Consider the following 26,137-nt stretch of genomic DNA (forward strand, 5'->3'; position numbering starts at 1 on the left):
TGTCCAACGTCAGGAATTGGCATTTGTCTATAAAATCCAGGTTAGCTGGATTAGCTGTACAGGCAAGTTCTGAAAACCTGCCGCCTTTCTATCAATGTACGTATTCTGGGGTGAAGCACAATACTTTACTTTCATCCTGCAAGAGTATCTTAAAATCACCACAAAAATCACTCCGTTTCTCAGCCTGACTGTTTCCACTAAGGGACAGTTAAAGGATCATTGCATTCACTGAAAAAAAGGCAGTATTCAGATTGTTTACCCTAAATAGCAGACAGAACCAAAATGTATTGTTGAAATGTTGCAGTGTGTTTAATGTCCATCAAGTATGAAGGTGCTTCTTTCATTGTGTTGTTCAGTTGCCAGCATCTTAAAATTACATGTGTACATAAAAACATAGAAACATAGAAAATAGCTGCTGGAGTAGGCCATTCGGCCCTTCAAGCCAGCACCGCCATTCAATATGATCATGGCTGATCATCCAAAATCAGTACCCCATTAATGCTGGCATGGTGCGGAGGCTTTAACAGCAGTCCCCAGCTGTCTCAGTTAAGTAGGCAACAGAATCAGACTACCTTCCCTTCATGATGTTGGCACTTCTCTTGGCTGTAATCTCACTTGCTTGCCTTTGTATGTATATAATAGAGGATATCCCCCTGCTGGAGAGAGTCGTCTGAAGTTGACCCTGACAGGGAAAGTGACTTGTTGGCTTCCAATACTCTATTGCCCTCTGATGTTCAGTACCCAGCAAGAACCCATAGCCACAGTGAGGGCAATGTGTCACAATCTGTGATTTATTGAACCCATGTATAAAGTTTTGAGTAAGAGAAAGTGAGGTGCAAGTATTTTCTTCTGTATGAGTCTCCTTTCAATATCTAAATTGCAAGTCATAAATTTGGTCGAACTCAAGAGATCACTGTGAGCATGCTCCTGTGTGAAAATAGGAGCATTTCCTTAGGGCCTGCACAGCACATCAAAATCCCAGAGAGAATGGGAGAGACAGAAAAATGAGTGGGAGAGAGAGTAAATAGAGAGAGAGAGAGAGGATGGTGAGTGAGGAGGGGAGAATTGGGGGTGAGTGGGGCTTAAGCAAGCACTGACCAATGTACATGTGAAGGAGCTGGTGCCTGCTTCAGATGCAAGCACGCAGCAGCTTTTTGTTTTGCAAGCCTGCAACATGAAAGGCTATTCTTGTAAAGAGTACAAACCACACATGCCACATTGGATGTTTGGGTGCTTGGAAACATTTGAAAACGTGTAGAGTGTGCCCAGGCCTATAACAGCCATTAGTATTCCACCGCAATGCAAATGGGCACAGTGTCATTGAATCTTTGATGTTTTGTCTTCTATACTAATGGAGCTGACATTTTGGTAGGGTAATGAAGAACCTGTTGTGGGTTGCAGGCACAAGGAACTAAAGATGCTGGAATCTTGGGTAGTACTGATGTAACTTTCATAGCAAAAGGATTTGAGTATAGGAGCAGGGAGGTTCTACTGCAGTTGTACAGGGTCTTGGTGAGACCACACCTGGAGTATTGCGTACAGTTTTGGTCTCCTAATCTGAGGAAAGACATTCTTGCCATAGAGGGAGTACAGAGAAGGTTCACCAGACTGATTCCTGGGATGTCAGGACTTGCATATGAAGAAAGACTGGATAGACTCGGTTTGTACTCGCTAGAATTTAGAAGATTGAGGGGGGATCTTATAGAAACTTACAAAATTCTTAAGGGGCTGGACAGGCTAGATGCAGGAAGATTCTTCCCGATGTTGGGGAAGTCCAGAACAAGGGGTCATAGTTTAAGGATAAGGGGGAAATCTTTTAGGACCGAGATGAGGAAAACCTTTTTCACACAGAGAGTGGTGAATCTCTGGAATTCTCTGCCGCAGAAGGTAGTTGAGGCCAGTTCATTGGCTATATTTAAGAGGGAGTTAGATGTGGCCCTCGTGGCTAAATGGATCAGGGGGTATGGAGAGAAGGCAGGAACAGGATACTGATTGGATGATCAGCCATGATCATATTGAATGGCGGTGCAGGCTCGAAGGGCCGAATGGCCTACTCCTGCACCTATTTTCTATGTTTCTATGTTTTTAACTCAGCAGGTCAGGCAGCATCCGTGGATAGGTGGATCATTCATGTCGGGGATCGATGGTCTCCACAAATACACTTCTGCTAGAAATTATTGTGCATCTGGGTTTGCCAGAGTGGAATACAGGTGCCTGGAATCGATCTGGGACCACTGTTACAGTTTTTGTCCCAGGTCTTGGGCGCAATTCTGGTGCCCCGTAAATATGTGTTCTTAGCCCCTTTCTATACTCCCTGTACAGTCACGAGTGTCTGGTCAAATTCTGTGCAACTCCACGTACAAATTTACAGATGAAGCCACCACAGTGAGCCATATGTTAAACAAAGATGAAACAGAGAACAAGAAGACCTCAGTAACATGGTGTCCGGATTACAACCTCTCCCACAATATCGGCAAGATGAAGGAGTTAGTTATTGACTTTAGGAAATGTACATGCCCCAGTCAGCAGCAATGGTACCAAAGTGGAGATGGTGGAGAGCTACAAGTTCCTAGGAATAAACATCACAAACAATTTGTTCAGGGCCAATCACATTGAAGATACAACCAAGAAAGCTCACCGACACCTCTACTTCCTCAGAAGCCTAAGGAAATTTGGTATGTCTCCAATTACTTTCACCAGGTTTGACAGATGCACCACAGAATGCAACATATCGGGATGCATCACAACTTGGTTTGGCAACTGCTCAGTCCAAGGCCACAAGAAATGACAGAGGATTGTGGATGCAGTCCAGTCCAGCACACAAATCAGTCTCTTCCCCGTTGACTGTCTGCTCTTCACGTTGCCGTAGGAAAGCCGGCCAAGATAAAGTACGACCATTTACACCCTGGTCTCTCTCTCTCTTCTCCCTACTGAAGATAAAAACATTTGTAAGCAGAGACCACCGGATTCAGAAACAGCTTGAAGATGTTATCAGACTACTAAAGAGACTTTTCATAAACTAAGATTTTATTCCTGAGCTCCCAAACTATGTTGTTGTGACCTGATCACTTTTTTTTAATCTACATTTTCTCTGCAGCTCTAACACTATATTCTATACTCTGGTATATTTCTTTTTATTTTATTTTTACTTGTGTAACTTGATTGTATTCATGTATAGTATGATGTGAGTGGATAGCATTCAAATGAAGAGCGTCACTGTATCTCAGAACGTATGACAATGATAAACAAATACCAAGGGCCTGTTTCTATGCTGTATGACTGGCTCTATTTATCTTTCAGTCAAGCTTCCTATTTAATTGCTATAACCATTTTCAAAATGCATTTAATCTTCTACCATTTTTAGAGGATGACTAATGGCAAACTGAAACGAGATAAATGTGCTTTTGCAATCTTATCTACCATTGTAAGATATGTTATAGCAGATGGATCGTATATTTATAGAGTGACGCTGATCATGATAAATGTATTGTACACCCAGAGCCTTTTAACCTCATTGGCAATCAATTTAAAATGAAATGTGCATTTTATGCCTAGTCTAAATTGGGATCAAAAACTATAGTCAAGGCACAGGGGTCAGGTGCCTGGCAACCCAACACCCAATCTTCAAACTCTAGAGGAGCACTTAGTCTGAAACTGCCTTCTGTCCTGAAAGGCTGTAATTTCTCTCAAAATAGACTCATCACATAGTACAGTAGGAGGCCATTTGGCCCACTGAGTCTATGCCAGCATTCAGAGCATTTCCATCACTTCTTTGCTGTATATGAGCCTGTCTCAAACACCCATCAATTCCCCCCCATTTCTCCTGCCTCCCACCTAAACCAGGAGCAATTTACACTTGCCAGTTAACCAGCTGCCTAACAGGGATTGGGGAGGAAACTGGAGCACTTGGAAGGATGCAGGGAGGACACTGGGCAATTGTGCAAACCTCACACAAATAGCTACAGTCAGGATTGAACCTGGGTCACTGGGGATATGAGTCAGCAGCTCTACCAGCTGTGCCACCCTCCTCTATCACTTTCCAATGGAGAATTGCCCACCTGTCCAGTACATCACCCCTTGCCAACTCATGCTGTCTAAATAGAGAATTATATATCAAATGCTATTAATCATATCTTTCCCCAAATTTCACAACTTTTATTTGCATGACTTTTTTATTTTTTATCCAGAATTTGCAAAGCAAAATACGCTTGAAGCCCAAGTTTTTTCAGAAGCCATTCAATTCTTCAGACAGGAAAAAGGCCACTATGGGTCCTGGGAAATGAATCAGGGCAATGAAGTGCTGGTAAGTCAATATTGGACGTTAAAGGTTGGTCACATCTCATTAACAATATTCCTTACAACTTCAGCCATGGTCTCAGATAATCTTCAGCCTGTTGAAACAATGAAATGGCCAGCAAATTTGCAAAGATATTGCAGAGATCCAAACTACAGATAGTTCTGCTATAATGTGTAGGAAGGAACTGTAGATGTGGGTTTAAACCAAAAATAGACACTAAAAGCTGGAATAACACAATGGGTCAGACAACATCTCTTTCTTCAAAAAGGAAAGGAGGGTCTTGACTCAAAAAGTAATCTTCTCCTTTTCTCCAGAGATGCTGTTTGACCTGCTGAGTTACTCTAGCTTTTTGTGACTATCTTCAGTTCTACTATAATGTATGTTTCCATAACACAAATTGGATATAACACGAGTGATAAATTAGGGAACACTATTTGCATTATGGGGCTGAATTGGTCATAACACAATTTCGTTGGGAAACTAGAGAACCACTTAAAAATAACTTTAATAAATTGAAAAACAGAAAAAAAAATCTGCCTTGGATTTAAACAGTATATGGGGAAATAAAACCTACTTCCATGAAAGCTCCCTGCAGTAATTAGACACCATTGCCTCTTAAGAACACAGCAACCATTATAACCAAGGGTGGCCATTGAAATTGAGCATCCAATGATATTTGGGAAATGTTACTCTTGAACAATGTAACATACAGCGACAAAAATAAACATATTGCTACTGAAAAGGCCTCTATTTTTGACAAACCTGTCAGAAAATTAATTTTGTTATTGCACGCCTGAAACTCTCTAGTCCCTAACCCCCTTGGACACAATTGCTTTTGTAATGCAACTTTCTCTATCAAGAGATTTCTTGGGAACAGAGCTATCATGTGATACCAGACCTACCTTTATAAAAGTATATATTATATGCACAAGCTTCGTGGCAGGTTCTCGGTCTCCAGATCGTTCCAGGCGCTGCTGCTGATCTCTGCCACATCTCACAGTTTGCTGCACACTGTTGCATTGGGAAGATCACCCCAATCCCATAAGGGTAGGCGATTCAGGCTTTTTTTCCCATTCAGCTTAGTCTAGTTACTTTTTAGTTTAAAGATACAGCGTGTAAACAGGCCCTTTGGCCCACCAAATCCACACCGACCCACGATCCCTGCACATTAACACTATCTTACACACACTAGAGACAATTTGTACATTTATACCAAGCCAAGTAACCTGCAAACATGTACGTCTTTGGAGTGCGGGAGGAAACCAAAGTTCTCGGGGGAAACCCACGCAGTCACGGGGAGAATGTACAGGGTGTTGTCGTTCATGGCAGCCTTGCCGACAGCCTATCTTGTCCTTTTGTTGTTTTTAGTCTGTTTTTACTTGTATGTTTTAATGCAGCCATTCTCAACGGAGGCCATATGGTACATTTGAAGGGGGCCACAGACTGAATAATAAATGATTTTCTGTCTATCTGTTTGTGTTGTATCCCTGTTTGACAGGGGCCCTGAAACTGAGAAGAGCTCCTAAGGGGGCTCTGGCCAAAAAATGGTTGAGAATGGCTGTTTTAGTGTACCTTTAGTTTTTGTTTTATGTGGGGGTGTGGGGTTGGGGGAAAATGTTTTATATCTTCCCTCGACGGAGATGCGACTTTTCTGTATCATCTGGTGTGAGTGTGGACGGCTTTCTGACTGTTCGGGCAGACAGGGACTGCAGAGAGAGTGACAGCGGTCGGTACAACTCTGGTCACATCAAGGTGAAGGAGCGTGTGTGTGGCCTGGACATTGAACTAATGGCTGTGGGTCTCAGCTTATACTGTGTGCCCTGGGGATTCTCACCCGCCGCTGTGGTGGCTGTTTATGTTTAATATTTATGTTGTTTTGTGTTCTTGTTGCTTTTTTGGTATGACTGTACGGCAAATCAAATTTCACTGTACCTCAGTGAACCATTAAACTCCATACAGGCAACACCCATAGTCTCTGGCGCTGTAAGCTCTGTAAGGCAGCAACTCTACTGCTGTGCCACCATGTCAGCCTACAGGAGCAAACAATTGGGCATACATTGGCTACACTCATGTAAGATTAGTCCTTACAGGGACAGTAATATCTGAGAGTGAAACTGCACCCTGTTACAAATTAAAGAGTATCTGTCATCATCTGAGCTCAGTACTCTTTTTCTGTTGGTATAGGCTGGCCTGCTGGGCATGTCCCACAACCTCATCACATAACACAGACAAATAAGCATACTCTGATCGATACTACTACAACTACTCCGATCACTGCTACATGAACCCATTTGATGTCACCCTATCGCAGATGTATTTTTTGTTCTACCCATCACTCCATCATCTTCCGTGCTACTGAAAACTAACTTTGCTCTTTCTCACATCTGAAGCATCAACTGTTTCTCTTTACACAGAAGCTTCTCAACCTGCTCAGAGTCTCCAGTATTTTTTGGTTGCAAACTATCTTACAGCATCTGGATTTAAAAAAAAATCAACAGTGTCTATTGAGTTCATCTTAGACTTAAAACCCTGTTGTGCAATTTAGAACTCGATCCTGAGGATAAAGCATCATTGATTATCAAAGTTAATTCCACTGTACACATCCATTCCCCTTTTCTTCCCTCTTTTCAAAAGACATTGGTTCTTTCAGGGATACACTCCAGAAACAGTCAACACCTTATGGACCTCACAGCATCAGGGGCGTGGGTTCCAACCTGACCTAAGGGTGCTGTCTGTGTGGAATTTGCAAGTTTGCCCTGTGACAATGTGGGTTTCCTCCGGGTGCTCCAGTTTCCTCCCACATCACAAAGACGTGTGGACTTGTAGGTTAATTAGCATCTGTAAACTGCACCAAGTGTGTAGGGGGTGAATGTGATAGTGGGATAACATAGAACCAGTGTGAATGGGTGATCGATAATCAGCGTGGACTTGGTGGGCAAGAGGGCTTTTTTCCCATGCTGTATCTCTAAACTAAACTAAACTAAAGACATTCTCCATCACCTCATCCAAAAATCCCAGGTGATGAAGGACAGCAGGATATTCAGCCATGAATCGAGCAACACTCCAAGTTTTCAAACCCATCTCAGTTTTTAAATGTTCATGTTCCAATTTGGGTCATGGTCAAGAAAGTGAACTGGTGGGTCTTTATTCCCTCCCTAGCCTGGCATTGATGAATGTAAGTAGACTGATATCAGTCTTGGTAATGGTGGGCTTCTGGCTGGTCAGGGCTGAGTTTCACTCACAGCAGGGGTGAATGTGAAGTTGGGGGCCCAGGGGAGCTCTCAGGATTTTGGGTAACATTTTTTCATCAGCACCGGAATGCCTAGCCTGGATTCAAAAGAGGATTGATCTGGTAAGTGTATGTCAGCAATGTTAACATGGTGCGGTGGGGAGGAGGGATGAGGTGAGCTTGGTGAGTAATGTAAGTTTAAAATGTCTAATATACATTCAATTGCAACAGATATATTTCATTATTGTTGGCGAGTAAAGGAAGAGAAACATAGAAAACATAGAAAAATTGGTGCAGGAGTAGGCCATTTGGCCCTTCGAGCCAGCACTGCCATTCAATATGATCATGGATGATCATCTAAAATCAGTACTCCGTTCCTGCTTTTTCCCCATATTCCTTGATTCCTTTAACCTTAAGAGCTGAAACATCCAGTGAATTGGCCTCCACTGCCTTCTGTGGCAGAGAATTCCACAGATTCACAACTCTCTGGGTGAAGAAGTTTTTCCTCAACTCAGTCCTAAATGGCCTACCCCTTATTCTTAAACTGTGACCGCTGGTTTGAGACTGCCCCAACATCGGGAACATTTTCCCCACATCTAGCTTGTCCAATCCTTTAAGAATGTTACATGTTTCTAATAATCATTGATGCACTCAGGTAATGTTAGTTGATGATGGTTATTCAATGAATTGAATTAGATACAGTGTGAGGGGAATCGAGTTTTGACCCCAGAGCTAAATGTAAGAACATCCTCTTCAGTGGCTGTTATGGAGAGGAGGCCATAGCAGGAGGGTTCACTGAGTTAGACCATGCATGAATGGTACTTCATGTACATAGACTAACATGCACCTGCACTAACATGCTGCTCCATTTTTCTTGAGTGCATTGCCTTGTGTCAACTGGGACAAAGATGGGAACAATAAAAATCAACCACAATGTGAAATATAATACAGATGATTGTTTAGTGAAATAATAGTGATGGTGATGTTGAATTAACACTCATCAGGTAACAATAGATGCTGTTTACTGAGCAATTAATGTAACATGACCTCACACCACCTGGAGGTTCGCGATTATGGGACGTGAGGCCACTCCTCATTTTAAAATATCTATGTGATGTTTCACCTTTTCGTCATGTGGTTCCCCCAGCTATGCTGGTCATTCTTGATGTGGAATGAACAACATTGTCAACGTAATAAACTTGTAACTTCCTCTTATAGATCCTGAGCAACCAGGTGATGGAAGAATTGCTGCCTTCCCTGCAGAGTGATCTTTTGCCAAAACTGAAGGGGAAAAAGAACGAAAAGAAAAAAGTTTGGTTCGGTGTATGTATCTGACTAAAGACCGCAATACTGGGATCGGCTGAAATGCACACCGCCGTAAATGGACAATGTGAACACATTATCACCAACTAAAATAGCAAACCTTTAACCACACTCTTGCTGTCACAGCTGACATGTCTGCAGAAGGGGAGAGTTATTATTAATCTGGCAGCAGAAACTGCTGCAAAAGGTCCAAGACTTCAGCTGTGTTAGTGAACTGCATTTGCATTTAATTGGTGCTTAAGGTTTCAGGTCACCCCAAAGCACCTTACTGATGCCGATGAGGGGTAATCATGATTCTCGTGTACAAAATGAGCAACCAGCTTCTGCAGGACAAGCCTGTGTTTGTGGTGTTAATCCAGAATAAATATATATTGGCTAGGACATTGGGGATAACCCTTCTGCGTTTATTCAAAGGAATAAGTTCACTTGGGTAGATAGGACTTGGCGTATTGTACCATATTCCTAGCAGTCTTGAATTCACTAAGTCCTAACTGGAATATCAGCTGTGATTAATCTGCTGAGAATTCTGACTGGAACTTTAATTCATTGCCTTATGATATAAATGCTAATTGAGCAATGCAGACACTTCAAGATAGAGATTGGGAGCAGGCGTACAAAAGCTGGAAGGAAATCCAAATTAAATGACTGCCAATTTAAAAACCGTGCACAGACTTACTGTACCCTTGCAACCATGCATGCATTGCTGACCATTTCAGTAGTGGTGCATGTGCTGGGCTTCTCCAATTGTGGGCAAGTTTTGCTCATCGCTCCATGAAAGGTTGAGACATCATAACATGGCTAACAGTCATCCCTCTTGAATAAATAGCCAGAACCACAAACCCTCAGTACTAAGACGGTTAGGAGAGCAAGGGAGTAGCAAGGCTATGGAGACAAGGGTGTGCTTTAAATTGGCTTCATTCCTACAAAAAAAAAAAATTCAGTTTGTTGAGGGAATAAAAGCCAGTGTAAATCAGGAAGGTCGAGGAGATGGGCAAGTGGAATTCCATGTATGATGAAACACAAGGCTGTATTTTCAATAAGATTAAGCTTGTTATGGAGAGTGGAGATATTTAATATGATTTATTATTTTACTGTTTTTACTGATGCATTCATTCTTGTGCTGTACTGGTATGAATGAATGTGTTATTACCATGTTAACTGTCTCCTCTATTTAAAATAAACATTTAAAGGATGTTCCTGGTCCAAACTGGATGCTTGCCTGTGCTGAAAAGCATTTGTTGTGGGACTGTAGGCAGGTCGAAAAATGTTCAGATTGACAATGTTAAGCTTTACAATCAGATTGTCGGAAACTAAAAGGGAGGAAGTTCTGCTCTTGCATTCAGTTAAAAATCTGAGCTAATACTCCCTCTGTGGAATATTCTCAAATCTCTTTGGAAGTCCATTTAAACAACAACATCCGTGGAGAAGTGTTTTAGAATAGTGGACAGTGAAATATTATGAAAGTATCTGAAGTGATAACGACAAATGTTGGAAACTCTCAGCAAGTCAGGCATCTTCAGTGGAAAAGGAAAAGCTGTTAACGTTTTTGATCCAAGGTGGATCTGATGGAGGGTCTTGGACTGAAATGTTAACTCTGACTCTGTCTCTGACTTACTGAATATTTCCCACATTTCCAGTTCTTATTTCAGATTTTTGGCTTTCCCAGTTTTTCCTTTAATTTCAACTAAGATATCTAAGTAATTTAAATGTTTTGGATGAATAGTAATGGAGCTTGAGTTGTAGTTATGTGCAAACTGCCAGCATTCAGGTTTACATGTGCGATCCTTGGCAGACCAATGTATGAGCCACCTGCATGTTTCAATGTAAGCTTGGAAAACATTTCATTCAAAGATCACATTCAAAAGTGCACATTTTGAATCCACATATAGACTTTGCACATTTCCGCATCATATCCCTAAAATATTTAATATTATGGTGAATAAGCTTTGGCGATTTTTTTTTTTACAGATTGTGGAAGAGGCTTACAATTTAGTACAAACCCAACTTGCCGCAGGTTTGCAGTCCTTACATGATGAGTGCAAAAAATCCAGCAAGGAAATGGAAGGGATAATTCGTTCAGACATGGATCAGATCATTTCTTCAAAGGAATTCACAGCTGGAAAACTTAAAGGTGATTGCAGAGATATGAGAATACATAATGTGTGCACACCATTCAGCCCATCAACTTTATTATCTTTGTACATGATACAGTCTCCCCTGCACACCATATCTGATGATGGAAGGTGACGACCAAATGTTGGAAACTCAGTGAACATTAATCAATCCTTGAAAGTCATTGTCTTGTATGTGGACCCATGGTTGATTAATTCCAGAGCTGATTGAGCATGGAACAACTTTTAACCAGAACCTTCGATAAATCTGAGCCTGCTGAACACCTGTTCTTTATTCACTTTAATGTACTTTGCTTATTAACGCTAAGCACAGAAGACTCTTTACATCCTTTCTGGATGGTTTCCTTCCTATCTCAATTAGTTTAACTGTCTCAGTAAGAAAGCAGGAATAATTTGGAAATATGGGAACAGCAATAAATCATGTGGCCCTTGAGCCTATTTGATGGTGATCATTCTAACGTTCAATCCAGGACAACAATTGTCTTTCCATGGCCTTTGTTATTATTATTCTCTATTTGATTAACAGATGGTGGTATCACTTTGCTGGATAGTTTTGTCCACCTTACCCCAGAGATGGCCGAATTTATCTCAGCAAACTCAGGCTTTGCATAATACTTTTCTGAAGACTCAAAATGAAAGTTGTTAGATAAAGGTCGGATCAGTTTCTGTTTTGAGCTGACTGTTGTGAAGAGGTGCAGCTTGTGGGTCTCTAGTTCACCTGTCTCTGCTGAACATCTTTAGTAAACTAAGGAATGCAGGGCTGAGAATTGATCACGTTCCCTTGCCCAAGAAGATTGCAAACACGGCAGTTTGGCGAGAGTACTACCATCATGCTGGAGTTCCAGGATTTTCACTCAGTGATGCTGCAGGAACAGCAATAAGTGGCCAAGTCAGAGCGGCATTGGGAGAGGAGTGTGCATCTGCCACTCTTCCCAAGGGCCAATTGTCCTGGTTCCCAGGTGGCAGTGGTCTAAGCATTGAGGGATGAAGTTGAAAAACTCTTGGTGAGTTGAGGCATAGCTTCTGGCAGAAGTCACTCCCAGAGCCATGGTTTTGTCTGTGATGAAAGGAGTGGATGCTTGTGGTGGCAGATTGGGTGCTGTGCCAAACTAAATGACTTTGTCCTGGATGGCAATGAGTTGCATGTGTTATTGTAGCTGCACCCATCTAGGCTAGTGGAGAGCATTTCATTTCCCTCCTTACAGGTACACTATTGAAAATACTGTCCAATCCACAACTATTATTTTCATATCTTCCCTTAGTCGGCCTTATGTAAACACTGCTTAATGTTGTCCATTGCTTTTGACAACTTAAGTATTCATTGCCTCTGCTCACCTTCTGACCTGGTTCCATTGGCAAGTCTTTGCACTTATCCTCATTCTAGGATTGATCCCCAGGTACATATCAGAATGCTACAGAATATTCATTCAATTTAAAAGGGCTTCTTAGAATTAAGTGTTACTTCTAAATTGTGTTTGTGACTATCTCAGGTAAACCATTTCATTATTGTACTCTGGGAAAAATTAACCAAATCTACTGTTTCTGAACCATAACAGTAGAGGGATATTTCAGTATTCACTTGCCTACTAAGCCAATTCAAAAGTAGTGAATAGTTGTAATTCTTATTTTTTTTTAAATAGCGGTTTCCATGTATTTATTGCCACAGAAAATGATGTTCCAGCCCGTTGCTCCTTTGCTTGGCCAACCACAAGCCTGCAGTTACAGTTGTCAGGCTTGGAGGAAGTGTAGAGCAAAGACAAGATGTTTTGTAAAGACATAGATGATCTCCTTCTTCAGCCCCCTTCATGTCATGGCTGGCCATGGGTGTCTCCAGGGTTGGAGGACGCCAGTGCGTGACTTTGTTTAACGTGGGGAGACTGGTGCACAGACAGCCACCCCACGGTCCTTGACAGATCTGGGTCAGGATCCAGTGGCGTGGAGTCAAGACGACCGGAGGCCCTTTTCTGTTGCAACCTTCATCCGCCTTCCCAGCCGTTGTGACACTCCACTAGGATCAGCTATCATCCTTCCTGCCTGTTCCACCGTTGTGGTCTTAGTTGGATTGCTCTTTGTCAGTCCTCCCCCTCGACCTTACCGCCATGGGTGGCCCTACCAGGAGCACAGCTCCAGACGGCATCGCTCTCAGGATCTAAGGACCACACAAGCTTCTCCACCACGACAAGGTGACAATCCACGGAGATGATCAGAGAATGTGGAACTCCTTTTTATTTCCCGGTCTACAAATCAGAGCTATGGATACAGATCAGGTAAATGAGTAGGAAGGAACTGCAGATGCTGGTTTAAACCAAAATTAGACACAAAAAGCTGGAGTTGCTCAGCGGGTCCGACAGCATCTCTGGAGGAAATGAATAGGTGACGCTTCGAGTCACGATCCTTCTTCAGGCTGAGAGTTGGGGGAAAGGGAAACGAGAGATATAGATGCTGATGTATAGAGATATAGAACGAATGAATGAAAGATATGCAAAAAAATAACGATGATAAAGGAAACAAGCCATTGTTAGCTGTTTGCTCGGTGAGAACTAGTACAGACAATTAGACTCAATAAGCTGGTGTGACTTGGGTGTGGGAGGGACAGAGAGAGAGGGAATGCAGGAGTTACTTGAAGTTAGAGAAATCACCCTAGCAAAATATGAGATGCTGTTCCTCCAATGAGGTGAGTTGGGGACTGATACAGCTCTCGGGAAAAATAAAATAGCAAATATATTGTTATATTAACATGGATCTGCAGGGAATATTTATAAGAAATAAAATTATATAATAGCTGTGCATCCTTCCTGTAATTTCTTGGAGAAACAAAACTCTGTATAGGCAAATGGCAATTAGAAAACTCCTTGCATTATCAATCGTAACAATGTGACGGGTCTGATGAAGGCTCTCGACCCGAAACACCACCTCCTCCAGAGATGCGGTCTGACCCAGCTTTTTGTGTCTATCTTCGGTTTAAGCCAGCATCTGCAGTTCCTTCCTACACAATTATCAATGTGTGTTCAGGGAAAGGATCTAGAATCGAAGAGAGAGAAGAAAATTACAATAGACAAAGTAATAAGGTGCAGAGTTATTGAATTTGAGGGAATCTTTGTTCCAGCAACGGTGATTGAGACGGCTGAGCAGTGCTGCCTTGAGAACATTCAACCCTACCTGGCTTCTATACTGGAGGAGCTGATGGGACTGATCAGTTCAGGATTCAGCGAAGTCCGCACCCTCTTTGAAAATGAGGTCGATGAATTGAGCACAAAATATCAGGATGCTGGCAACGCTGAGAAACTGAAAGAGGTAAGTGGTTTTACATGAATTTGACCCAATTCCTTCATGTTTAGGTTTCCATACATGGTGACTTGCTAGTCTGCGGTGCCGGCTGTATTACCACTATTCCACACTCTCGGTGCACCACTGGCCCCTTCCCCACACCCTCCTTCCTTATCAGACCCCATTTGAATTTGTTCTCATTGTTACTGATCTCACTACCTGGCAACTCAGCCGCTTGTCACAGAAAGACTCAATACCCACAACCCAAGCATTTGAGAAAGGGAAAAGAGAGAAAGCTGGAAACAATAGACCAATTACCCTGCCCTCAGCAGCAGGAGAATTATTAATCAAATCATTTAGTAAATAATGGGGATTGGGAACAGCCGACTTTATTTCATGAAAGGGAAACCTGTTTTAACAAATATGTTGGAGTTGTAACAAGCAGAATAGATAAGTTTATGCAATATAATTGGATTTGAAGGTGGCCTATAAAGGGCCTATAAATGGCTTTGGAGAAACTATACTGGCTTGGAGATAAACACAAAATGCTGGAGTAACTCAGCTGGACAGGCAGCATCTCTGGATAGAAGGAATGGATGACGTTTTGGGTTGAGACCCTTCCTCAGATTCAGGGTCGCGACCCGAAACGTTACCCATTCCTTCTATCCAGAGATGTTGCCTGCACCACTGAGTTACTCCAGCATTTTGTGGCTATCTTCAGTGTAAACCAGTATCTGTAGTTCCTTCCTCCACATGCTGGCTTGGAGTGTGGATTGGTGAATGAATATAAATAGAAAGCAGGAATAAACAGGTGACCTTTGTGTGGGGATTCTGACTAATGAGGCACTACAAGATTTTCTACTGGCCCTGTCCTTTTCAGAGTTCAGAAGGAGAGCAAGCAAAATTCTTACAGGACTTGACAAAGTAATTGTAGGGATGGTGTTTCCAGGACCAGGGAGAGCCACAGTCTGAAAATGGCAGGTCAGCCTTTTCAGACTGAAAGATGAAACACTTTTTTTGGAATTCTTTACCCAAGGGGGTTTTGGCAGTTCAATCACAAAACATTTTCATGGCCAAAATGGATAGATCTTTGAATATTAAAGATTAGGGATCGTTGTAGAAGCCACTGAGATAGAACATCTTACATGATCATGATTAATAGTGGTGTTTTAGTCAAGGGCCAGATGCCCTTTGCTTCTCCTGCTCCTACCTTTAACCCTCCATTTTCTATCCGATATTAGAGATTTTCAAATCTTTGGAAATATTTTACAATGGGCAATGGTCGTAAGCAAATATGAAACTCTTTTTTGAACTTAATAGTTATTCTGCATCAATCTGATAATTTAGGACAAAGGTAAAAGGACATTTCTTCATCAGAAATTAGTCCCTGGAATCCTCTATCCAATGTGGATACACTTGCAGGCTTCATTATGGAGTATATGCAAGAGATAAATAGATTTTACATATCAAACAATCAAAGAACATGGAGTTTGTATAATATATTGGTAAATGACCATCCATTAGCTTACTGACATAGAGCATGTATGAAGGGTTGAATGGCCTCCTCCAGCTTCTCTGTCATGTGTTCTGTTTAGCATCAAAAGCCACATTAAGGTGCTTTCTGATCAGTTATTAGTCTTTCACATTGTTTCTATCTTTTCCCCCTCAGTACCTAGCCCAGCTAATGAACCTTCCTTTTGATGCTGTGAAGATGCAATCATGTTACAATAAAGTCAGCCCTCTTCAAGACCAGCTGCAAGATTTGAAGAGCCGCTTCAAGTTCACCAATACCCCGTGGCTTGTTCAAACAACTCAAAACTTCATGCAAGAGGTTTGTAATACAGGAGGTTCAGGGGTTCTGACGTGGCCTACTTCAGTGTGAAAAATGTTCCCAATAATTCTTCTGATGGCTCAATATGTACTGAAAGGAATAAGCCAAACCCACGGGAAACAAGAGGAGCTTAAAATTGATCCTGGTCTGACATGTTAGGTCTAGTAATGCAGACTGTAATGGAGTCCACATGCATGGAATGGGACGCATCTGACAATAATATCACCGTAAGGCCATAAGTGATAGGAATAGAATTAGGCCATTCGGCCCCATCAAGTTTACACCACCAATCATGGCTGATCTATCTCTCCCTCCTCACCCCATTCTCCTACCTCCTCCCCTGACACCCTTAAGGGCCTGTCCCACGAGCATGCGACTGCATGCGGCAAGCGCAGCTTAACGTGGTCGCTTGAACCTGTACGGCCTCGGGGGAGGGGGGCGGTCACACTTCGATCGCCGGAGCCATAAGGAGTTGTGCGGAGCTGGTCCCGACATCGCGCGGGGCTCCGAAAAACCGACAATGTTCAAAATTTCCGCCTGCCGGCCCGCAGCCACATTGTGGCCATAGGCACCACCTCAATGGGCGTACGCACCGACTTGACACCGTATGCAGCGTCTTGACGCCGTACACCTAGCGCAAACTTCACGCGGACTTCGCTCGAACTTCACGTCAACTTGTACGGGATCACTCGACCTCCGCGCGGCCCCCGCTTCCGGTTTGGTCACGCTTGCCGCATGCAGTCACATGCTCGTGGGACAGGCCCTTTACTAATTAAGAATCATAAGATTGATCATACATCAACAGAACCATGATATCTGTGGGGAATCTTTTCTTTATAACCAAAAGGTAATGAAGGCAGTTGTGGCATCCCTATTATGAATCGATGAAAATAAATTTTAGAGATTTTTGTATTCAAAGTGAGTGGGATAGCAAGACAAAGTAAATTTGATTTGATTTGAAAAAAGAACCTACAGAATGAATAGAACAGATGAAAGGAGCAGAATCTACAAGGATTTTTAAATAATGTTGTGAATCTTCCATTTGCATTGGAGTGGGGTGGGGGGGGTGAACTGAGGAAAGAATGGAACCAATGAGTGTTCCTGAAGAAGAGCATTTAGTTTGCAGATCTTTGGATCAGCTTGAGTTTCTGAACTCTTGTTCAACTTGAAAGGGATAGGAGAAACTGATGTGGGTTTCAGTAATGGAGGGAAAGAAGACCAGAAGCAGATTTTTAAACATTTATTTCAAAATAGATTTTATAATAAATATATACTGTACAATGCAGGAAACGTGCAAAAAATTCATCCGATATTCTCGGGGGCGATACAAACATTCAATACTGTTTACCCAAATCACAATTTTACCCCACACCCTTGCCGCTCATGTGGCCCACTGGTATGAAATCCCTTCCCTTATTTTGAGGGGCATCTCCACCACACCCTGCCCCCCATGTCCAGCAGAGGAAGGACCCTAGACAGTTGCCCTCCCACAGAGTCTTGACGCTGGCTGCACAAGCTTCAGTGTGTCTCTCAGCACATACTCCTGCAGTCTGCAGCGGGCCCATAAGCAGGTATTTGAATGTGGCTTTGCTAATGTAAAACAGAAAGCCTAGCTTTGGAACCAGATGTGGCAACTGGTTACCCCTGTTCAGCCAGTGTGAGCTGCCATTGGGGTACATAAGTGTTGAGAGGAGACAAAAAATTGTATCAATTTCCTCATTCTACAATTGCATGTGTCCTGCCTGATCTTAAATATTTAATACAAATTATTTATTACTGTATTACATGTTTCAAATATGTGTGGTGGTTATATAATCTTGAGTTATTTAACTTTGCTTCCCACTTTATTCTTACTTGTATACTTTCCTCAGCTGATGGACAATGCAGTCTACACATTTGAAAAACTGTTGTCTGACTCATTAACGACCAAGACATCAAAAACCATAACCCCCATTGAAAAGGTTAAGCAACGAGTTTTAAAGGTAACAAAGTTTTGTTTTTTATATGAACTGTAAGTATGGTAATATTCTGAAGAAGGGTCTCGACCCGAAACGTCGCCTATTCCTTCTCTCCATAAATGCTGCCTCACCCGCTGAGTTTCTCTAGCATTTTTGGCCACCATCGATTTTTCCAGCATCTGCAGTTCTTTCTTAAACATAGTAATATTGGAGATGTTTTTAAATTTAGCTGCTGTGTTGGACTTTGAAAGGAGGAACGGCCTCATGAGTGTCATTGCGTGTAATTATAATAAACGATCAGTTCATTAAGTCAAGTATTTTGCACCAAAATGTGCCTGTGATCGGTGAGATGATACAAATGGTGTTTTCTCGGCACGGATTTTCAAAGTGCTGGTTGAATAGAGAGTTGTACCTCCAACCTGCAGATGGCACCAACTAGGAGGAACAGCAGTAACTTGCCCCGAGGGAAACAAGAAATTATGTGGAACTGTAGAGAGTCAAGGAAAATAGTGGCACCTGGAGTTCAATGTGGGAAGGTTGAATTTTGAATCCAAGAAGGACAGAGCTAATAGTTTGTTTATGGGTGAGACTATGAGTTCAAGGATAGATTTGCTACTTCAAGTAACTTTACACCTCAGTCTACAAATTTAAGTCAGTTCTATATAATTTCTTATCAGTCAAGAAAACTATGTTATCACCAATGACTAAAATATGCCAATTTTAGAAAGAATTTACCCAATTAATCAGGAATATTATAGCTTTAGTTATATTGTGTGATAATAAATATCACTACATGAAATATGTCCCTCTATTATTTAAACAAAAGAGGTAATTTTGTGAAGTTCATAGATTAAGGATTGCTACCAATCTCAGTCCCTGGTATATTTTGTTTAAGAAAGAACTTCAAATGCTGGAAAAATCGAAGGTTGTCAAAAAATGCTGGAGAAACTCAGCGGGTGAGGCAGCATCTATGGAGAGAAGGAATAGGCGACGTTTCGGGTCGACAACCTTCTTCAGACTGATGTTGGATGGGGGGGGGCAGGAAAAAGAAAGGAAGAGGTGGCGACAGTGGGCTTTGTGGGAGAGCTGGGAAGGGGGAGGGGAAGGAGGGAGAAAGCAAGGGGTATATAAAATTAGAAGTCAATGTTCATACCGCTGGGGTGTAAACTACCCAAGCGGAATATGTGGTGCTTTTCCTCCAATTTGCGCTGGGCCTCACTCTGACAATGGAGGAGGCCCAGGACAGAAAGGTCAGATTGGGAATGGGAAGGGGTGTTGAAGTGCTGAAGGGAGATCATGTTGGTTAATACGAACTGAGCGGAGGTGTTGGGCGAAGCCATCGCCAAGCCTGTGCTTGGTCTCGCCGATGTAGAGAAGTTGGCACCTGGAACAGCAGGTGCAGTAGATGAGGTTGGAGGAGACGCTGGTGAACCTCTGCCTCACCTGGAAAAACTGATTGGGTCCTTGGATGGAGTTGAGGGGGAAGGTAAAGTGACAAGTGTAGCATGTCCTGCGGTTGAAGGGGAAAGCTAATAGTTTGTTTATGGGTGAGACTATGAGTTCAAGGATAGATTACCAAAATAAGTTTTCAGACTTGTCCAGATTTGTGTCACCATGCTTCGGCAACAAAACAACCAGAAAATGCGGGAGGGTATTTCAGTTTAAGTCTGCTGTCTCATTTGGTTAGATAGCATCTGCGGGTAAGCATCAGAGGTAATGTGTTATGTGGATGACCTTTCTTTAGAACAGGAACAATTCAGACAACAGGCATATTTTAAGTTGCAGAGAAAAGGGAGGGATGGAGAGCATGAAGATCAGTGTTGAATGAAATAGGGTAGGGAAAGCATGCATATGTTGGCTCATACATCCAGAGGAAGAATAAATGGAGTGAGCATGGTGGAGATAGAAAGAGAAAACAAAATGCCTGCACTTTGAACGTCAGATGCCAAAAGCAGCTGTTGCTGAAAATCAATATTTTTATTTTGCTTTTTAAATACTCTGGAAAGTAAAAATGTCCTTGGAAGAAATAATGTGACACATCACTAGAATTGTGAAAGGATTCAACATTTCAGGACAGGTTGCATAAACGTGAACTATATTGTGTTTCTTTTGGTTTTGAAAGATAGGAGATGATCACATTGAAGTGTTTAAAAATGGAAAAACTTCTTGAGTCAGTGAGTGAACCCATAACAAAAGGACTAATTAATTATCATAAAATTAAGGCCAGGTTAAAATTAGGAAGGACTATTTCAATGCACAAAACAGTGGAAACATGGAAATGTATATAAAATGGAACAGGCTTAAGGAACTGAGTTGTCTACCTCTGTTCAAGTGTACCTACATTAATCATTTGCATTGTAATCTCTGGTGGCTTTCGAGAATGTAAATGGGCACAGGGACTTGTTGCACGAAACCTTCCGATATGCAAGCTTGTGGGACGATGTGCAAAACATAATTTGCAACTCGGGCATCCAAGGTTGGAGTGAGTTATATAGAGGTTAATTTACGGAACTCAGGGCTTTTAAGGAATTTCTTGGACTTTTTTTTTGTTTTTTGTTACAACTAATGGTACTCAGACACTCCTTTATAAATTGGTGATCTTCTTGTTCCCCACACCATTGTAATATCCCAATGAACTTCGGATGGGAATTCTAATAGCTGGCATATCTACCAAGGAGAACCTATAGTATGAAAGTACTTCACATGGCACACGATGTACAGTATGTGTCTTCTCATCTGTATCTCCTCATCTGTAGCTCCTTACCCAGATCTGTAATATGTGATAAGAATCTTGATGTTTATCATTATAAATGGAATGGGGTTACCTTTAACACAGAATGAAAGTTTAGGATTTAATATTCTAATGAATATGAATAATTAAAAAAAAATCTGTTTATGCACGACATGTTTTGCGGTTCTATAAGGATTTCAAACATTTTCTTTCTCAGCAATACGACCATGACAGCAGCACACTAAGGAAGAGGCTATTCCAGGAAGCTCTGGTGCAGATTACATTGCCGACACTGCAGAAAACATTGGCACCAAGTTATAAGCGTGTAAGTGACAAGTGATTGAAATTGGGGCGACACAGTTGTATAATAAATACAACAATCAGGTATCATGATATGAAGGGGATCATTTTCCAGACTCTATTCTCTTTGCATTGTTTCACTTGATAAGGAAATTTGATATGGAGTTTGACACACCCACATTGCATCCGTAACAAATTCTTGGAATTTTCACACAGAGAGTGGTGAATCTCTGGAACTCTCTGCCGCAGAGGGTAGTCGAGGCCAGTTCATTGGCTATATTTAAGAGGGAGTTAGATGTGGCCCTTGTGTGGCTAAGGGGATCAGAGGGTATGGAGAGAAGGCAGGTACGGGATACTGAGTTGGATGATCAGCCATGATCATATTGAATGGCGGTGCAGGCTCGAAGGGCCGAATGGCCTACTCCTGCACCTAATTTCTATGTTTCTAAAATCCTATCAAGCAAGCTTCAATACCGATATTAGAACAACATAGTGTTAGTTGGAGTCTGCCAAAAAAAAAAAAAAGATTTTAGTCATGAAGTGTTACTTGTAAAATCTTCAACCACTAGGCCTCCTGAGATGGAAACATTTAGAGCATTTATGCTGTAGGGCCATTACCTCATGAGGTAACTCCTGGATTCAATCAGCTGGTGCCATTTTAGCCAAGCATATTAAGATGGATTTTATGCTGATTGGGAACTACCCTAAATTGGTGGTTCCTAGATTAGGACCATACCGTCTCAGTTTGCCCCTGGGTTCCATTTTCACTGAATGGTCCACTCATTAAAGAAGCACAGAGGAGTGCTGGAGCTTTAAGCTGGCTAGCCAGCTCTGCATTGATAGCCTGTGAGGTTTCAATCACAGGCCCATTCGCTGCCACTGAGAGTAAAGGTCTTTGGCATTGACCAATATTTTAAATCACAGATACGATTACAAAAAAAAAATTATTGAAAAATCAAAAAAGTTTTTAAAATTAAAACATAAAAAATTTAGCACATTAAAAACAGAGCAGGCTCTACAGAGAGATTTCCTCATGTAAATGTACAGGGAAATGTAACTTCACTCTGCTGCCCCTATGGACTCCATGAGGAAATGCAGGAGTCCAGCACTAGCATTTGGAGACTTCAGTTGCCGGAATCTGGAGTAAAGATAAACTGCTAGAGGAACTCAGCGGGTCAAGCAGCCACTGTGGAGGGAAGGGGTTGAATGACGTTTCAGATTGTGACTGCATCTGGACAGAGAGTTTAGAGACTCAAGCGACTGCAGATGCTGGAATCATGAACACAAATACAATATGCTGGACTAACTCAAAGTGTCAGGCAGCATCTGTGGAGGGAAAAAGAACAAACAATATTTCAGGTTGGGACCCTTCAGAAGAACCTGAAACACCATCTTTTATTTTCCTCCACATATATTTGCTGGCCTGCTGTGTTCCTCCTGCTGAATGCTTAGAGTTGAGATAGTAAGTGAATAGAAGTAAATAGTAAATAGTAAATAGAAGGGTGACTCAAGAAAATGTTTTCTACATGATCTGATTTTTGTACATGTTTACCACAGTCACATTTATGCTTCAAGTAAAAACAGCTCCAATGCACCGAGTTCAGTGTGCTGTGGAACCTGTTCATTTTATATTTCAGGGCAGGATATCGATTCGACACAGACATTGCTGTACATCAACGTGAATAAAATCAGAATTTACTTGTTTGTTTCCATGTAGAGAGGAAGTGTTTGCCATAACTTGGAGGAGGGGAAAGCCTTGCTGTTTAGGGTAGTAGAACAGAGCTAAGGTTGCATACATAAGCTGCTGCCATGCCCTCATATAGGTTCCCTCGTGCTCATTTTAAGCTTGCCAAACATCCCCTCATCTTTCGCTCAGCCATAGCACAGGGTTTGACGCTCAGAAATAAATTCACCAATTTCAAACCGTGAAATGAAAACACAAAATGCTAGTACGGTTCAGTGTTGCAGACAGCATTTGTGGAAAGTAAAACATCCCTAACATTTTGGATTACCTCTTTAGTTTAAATAGTAGAGGGACATATTTCATGTAGTGATATCTATTATCACACAATATAAGTTTAAAGCTGTAATATTCCTGATCACCCCCCATCCTCCACCCTCCATCCCCTCTCCCCTCTCTCCCCCCCCCTCCCCCCCCCCCCTCCAATCCCCCCCAAAGTAAAACATCCCACCTCCCCTCCTCCCCCTCCCTTCCCCCCATCTCTCCCCCCATCTCTCCCCCTCTCCCTCCCCCCCCCCCCCTCCCCCTGTCTCTGTCTCTGCCCCCCTCTATCTGTCTCTGCCCCTCTCATTCTGTCTGCCCCCTCTCTCTCTGCCCTCACTCTCTACACCCCTCCCTCTCTAGACACGCCTGTGAGTTGGGGGCTATGCCTCAGTGGATAGGGTGGTTATGGGATAAAATGAGCGAATTAATAATATTAATATAATATAGAGGGGGGTGGTTAGTGTGTGTGAGTGTGCTGGGGCTAGTTGTGTGTGTGGTGGTGGTCAGTGTATGTGTGTGATGTCGATGTCGCAGCCCCCCCCCCCCCCCCCCCCCCCTGCGTTGAGGGGACGGGACCCCCCCCCGGGTCCCACTTGGTCTAGTTTCATTTAAAAATGTGTTTGAATTTCAGAAGTTGAGAAATGACTGTCATTAGGTATTTTATCCAAAAATATTGCAATAACAAGAGGGAAGGAAATTGGAAGGATACAATAATCAGATTATGTATCTACAAAGGTAATGTAATTATGTTTTCAGGGTTCCTCCATTCAAACATCACATACAAGAATCTTGATGACTAGTGGTCAATATTGTGCTAATGTGATGAATGGAAGATGCAAAGGGATTAAAGTTATCTTTTTAGCAAGGAACTGAGCATAAACTTTTTCTCCTTGAACAGGAACTTCAGAAATTTGAGCAATACATCTTCGCAGACTACACAAAACTCGTTCAAGTGGAGAACATCTACGAAGAAATTTTACTTCACACCATTATCAGGGAAGTGGTCAAAGGTAAAGAATGTGTTGACCCTAGAAAATGAGCCCAAGCTTCAGAATAGGTGATAAAGATGAAAACAGTTAATAGCTATAATCAATCTTGAAAACAATGGCAATAAAACCCCCTGCCCTTTTGTGATTTAATCTGTAGATATACTCAACATTTTTTCACTTTCATTAAAGAGAGAAAAAACATTGTGGCAAGTGTTCTGCTCACCTGCTGAAAACAGGTTAAGGTAGGTAGGTAGGCGATGGTTTGATGCTACAAATTGGCTGCAAGCTAGCTGGAAGATAGCTAAAGCATCATGACAAATTTCTCACTGAAGTTTCTTACCAATTTCTTCTTTACATCATAAACTGATTTTCATGTCTATCTCAATTCTGCTTGCTGTCTCTTGTTTAATGGATGAAATGGATTTCTTTCCTCTCTTGAATCACTTGCACCGTAAAACTTCTCCAACGATTGGAGAGGTTCACTCAGTCATCTCTTGACTTCACCATTGCACAGTGCCTCAGAATTCACTTTTGTTTTAGCATAGATAATGCCACCATTTCCCCATGTCAACTCCATTTTCTTCGATGCTTGGCCCAGGAAAACCTTTCCCTGAAATCAACAACTTCTGAAACACTTTCAAATTCCTATTGTAGCCTATGGTGCTCCACCACTGTGATGTTGCCGCCTCAAATATAGTTCTTTAACCATGATTCCATTGAAACTATTACCCAATCTCACTATGGTCCCTTGTCCTGATATAGCCTTCACCTTTGCACTGTTAGGTGCAAGGAACATGTCCTTCAAGACCAGTGATGAACCACTAGCTTAACCATCAATTGCCGCAGTGGGGGGGAGGGATGGTTCTGTTACTATACAAGCAATCTTGGAATATGGACTAATGAACCACCATATCAGTGAAGGGTTACAAATTCGGTAAATTTAGACTGAAAGGACATATTGGCAATCGTAAATCATGAAACTATCAGCACTTGTTTATTTCACTTTTGGCTTTTAGTGAATGAAATCTGAAGCCTTCCCCCATGAGATCAGAGACCAAAGACCAAAGACCAACACCAATGTGGTTGACTAGTAATCCATCTCTCATATAGTCTCGGGAAGTATTTAAGAATAATAATTAAACTATCAAACTGGCATCATCGACACAAGCACCAGATACAGTCAAAATAAAGGTCAACTCTGCAGAGCCCTCCACATTTGTGGATGTGCCAACATTTTGAAAACTGCCCTAAAGGTTAATTAAGCAATATATTCAGATACACAGAGCCTTACAATGTGGCTCAGTGGGTCTCAGATTTCTCTATCATGATTCCTGAGTGGATTTTGTCCCACCAGTGGTGCCTGGACTGACTGGAGATGGCAACACAGTGGTATCCAGCTCGGAGGATGGGTCCTGGGAAGGTGGGTGGGCAACGCCACGCTGATTACCAGTCACTCGCCTCCCTCAGTGAATGAGTCAGATCTCCTCCATGTTGGACATCATATGGAAGAGGTATTAACATAATTTCCTATCACCTCACATGACACTAACCTGGAACTATGTTGCCAGTCCTTCATCGTTGCCGATATTCCTGAGCCAACAGCACTGTGAGAGTGTCCTCATTGACGAACTGCAGCAGTTCAGGAAGGCAGCTCATCTCCATCTATCAAGAATAATTAGAAAAGAGCAATGAACAGGGACTTTCCCAGCAAACCCTGGATCTTAATCTTCGAGTGAGAAGCAAGGACAGAAATTGTTCACAGGATGAGGAATTCAATGTCCATTAATAATCACTGAACTGGCCTTGTGTAGCTGGTCCCCTCTTCATTATGTGGACATTCTCCATGGCATGTTATCTGAGAGTATTTTAGATACATGACAGACTCAGCATCTCAAATGTGGACATCTATGAGGCACCATGGGCTGTCAACAATGCTGCTGTATTCCAGCACAATCTATAGGCTAATGGTTATATATTTTGTTTGTTTTAAATCCTCCCATGGCTTTGATCCTCATTATTTCTGTAGCCTCTGGCTCTTCAAGACTTTGGGATCTCTGCATCTTTCATTCTGAATG

The 26,137-nt window shown here is 42.1% G+C and overlaps 1 protein-coding gene across 1 annotated transcript in view; it reads left to right on the forward strand.

Annotated features, from left to right (window-relative positions):
- The window catches only part of niban1a (niban apoptosis regulator 1a), a 110,080-nt gene that overhangs the window by 76,445 nt on the left and 7,498 nt on the right, over positions 1-26,137 (forward strand). Inside the window, exons 7-14 of the mRNA XM_055642181.1 lie at positions 4,188-4,303; positions 8,745-8,849; positions 10,818-10,980; positions 14,088-14,275; positions 15,918-16,079; positions 17,951-18,061; positions 20,986-21,093; positions 23,972-24,083. Of these exons, the coding sequence (XP_055498156.1) occupies positions 4,188-4,303; positions 8,745-8,849; positions 10,818-10,980; positions 14,088-14,275; positions 15,918-16,079; positions 17,951-18,061; positions 20,986-21,093; positions 23,972-24,083 (1,065 nt within the window). The remainder of the gene's footprint in view (positions 1-4,187; positions 4,304-8,744; positions 8,850-10,817; positions 10,981-14,087; positions 14,276-15,917; positions 16,080-17,950; positions 18,062-20,985; positions 21,094-23,971; positions 24,084-26,137) is intronic.

Source organism: Leucoraja erinacea, chromosome 10 (genome assembly GCF_028641065.1).
Source record: "Leucoraja erinacea ecotype New England chromosome 10, Leri_hhj_1, whole genome shotgun sequence".
In the NCBI taxonomy this organism is placed as follows: Eukaryota; Metazoa; Chordata; class Chondrichthyes; order Rajiformes; family Rajidae; genus Leucoraja; species Leucoraja erinaceus.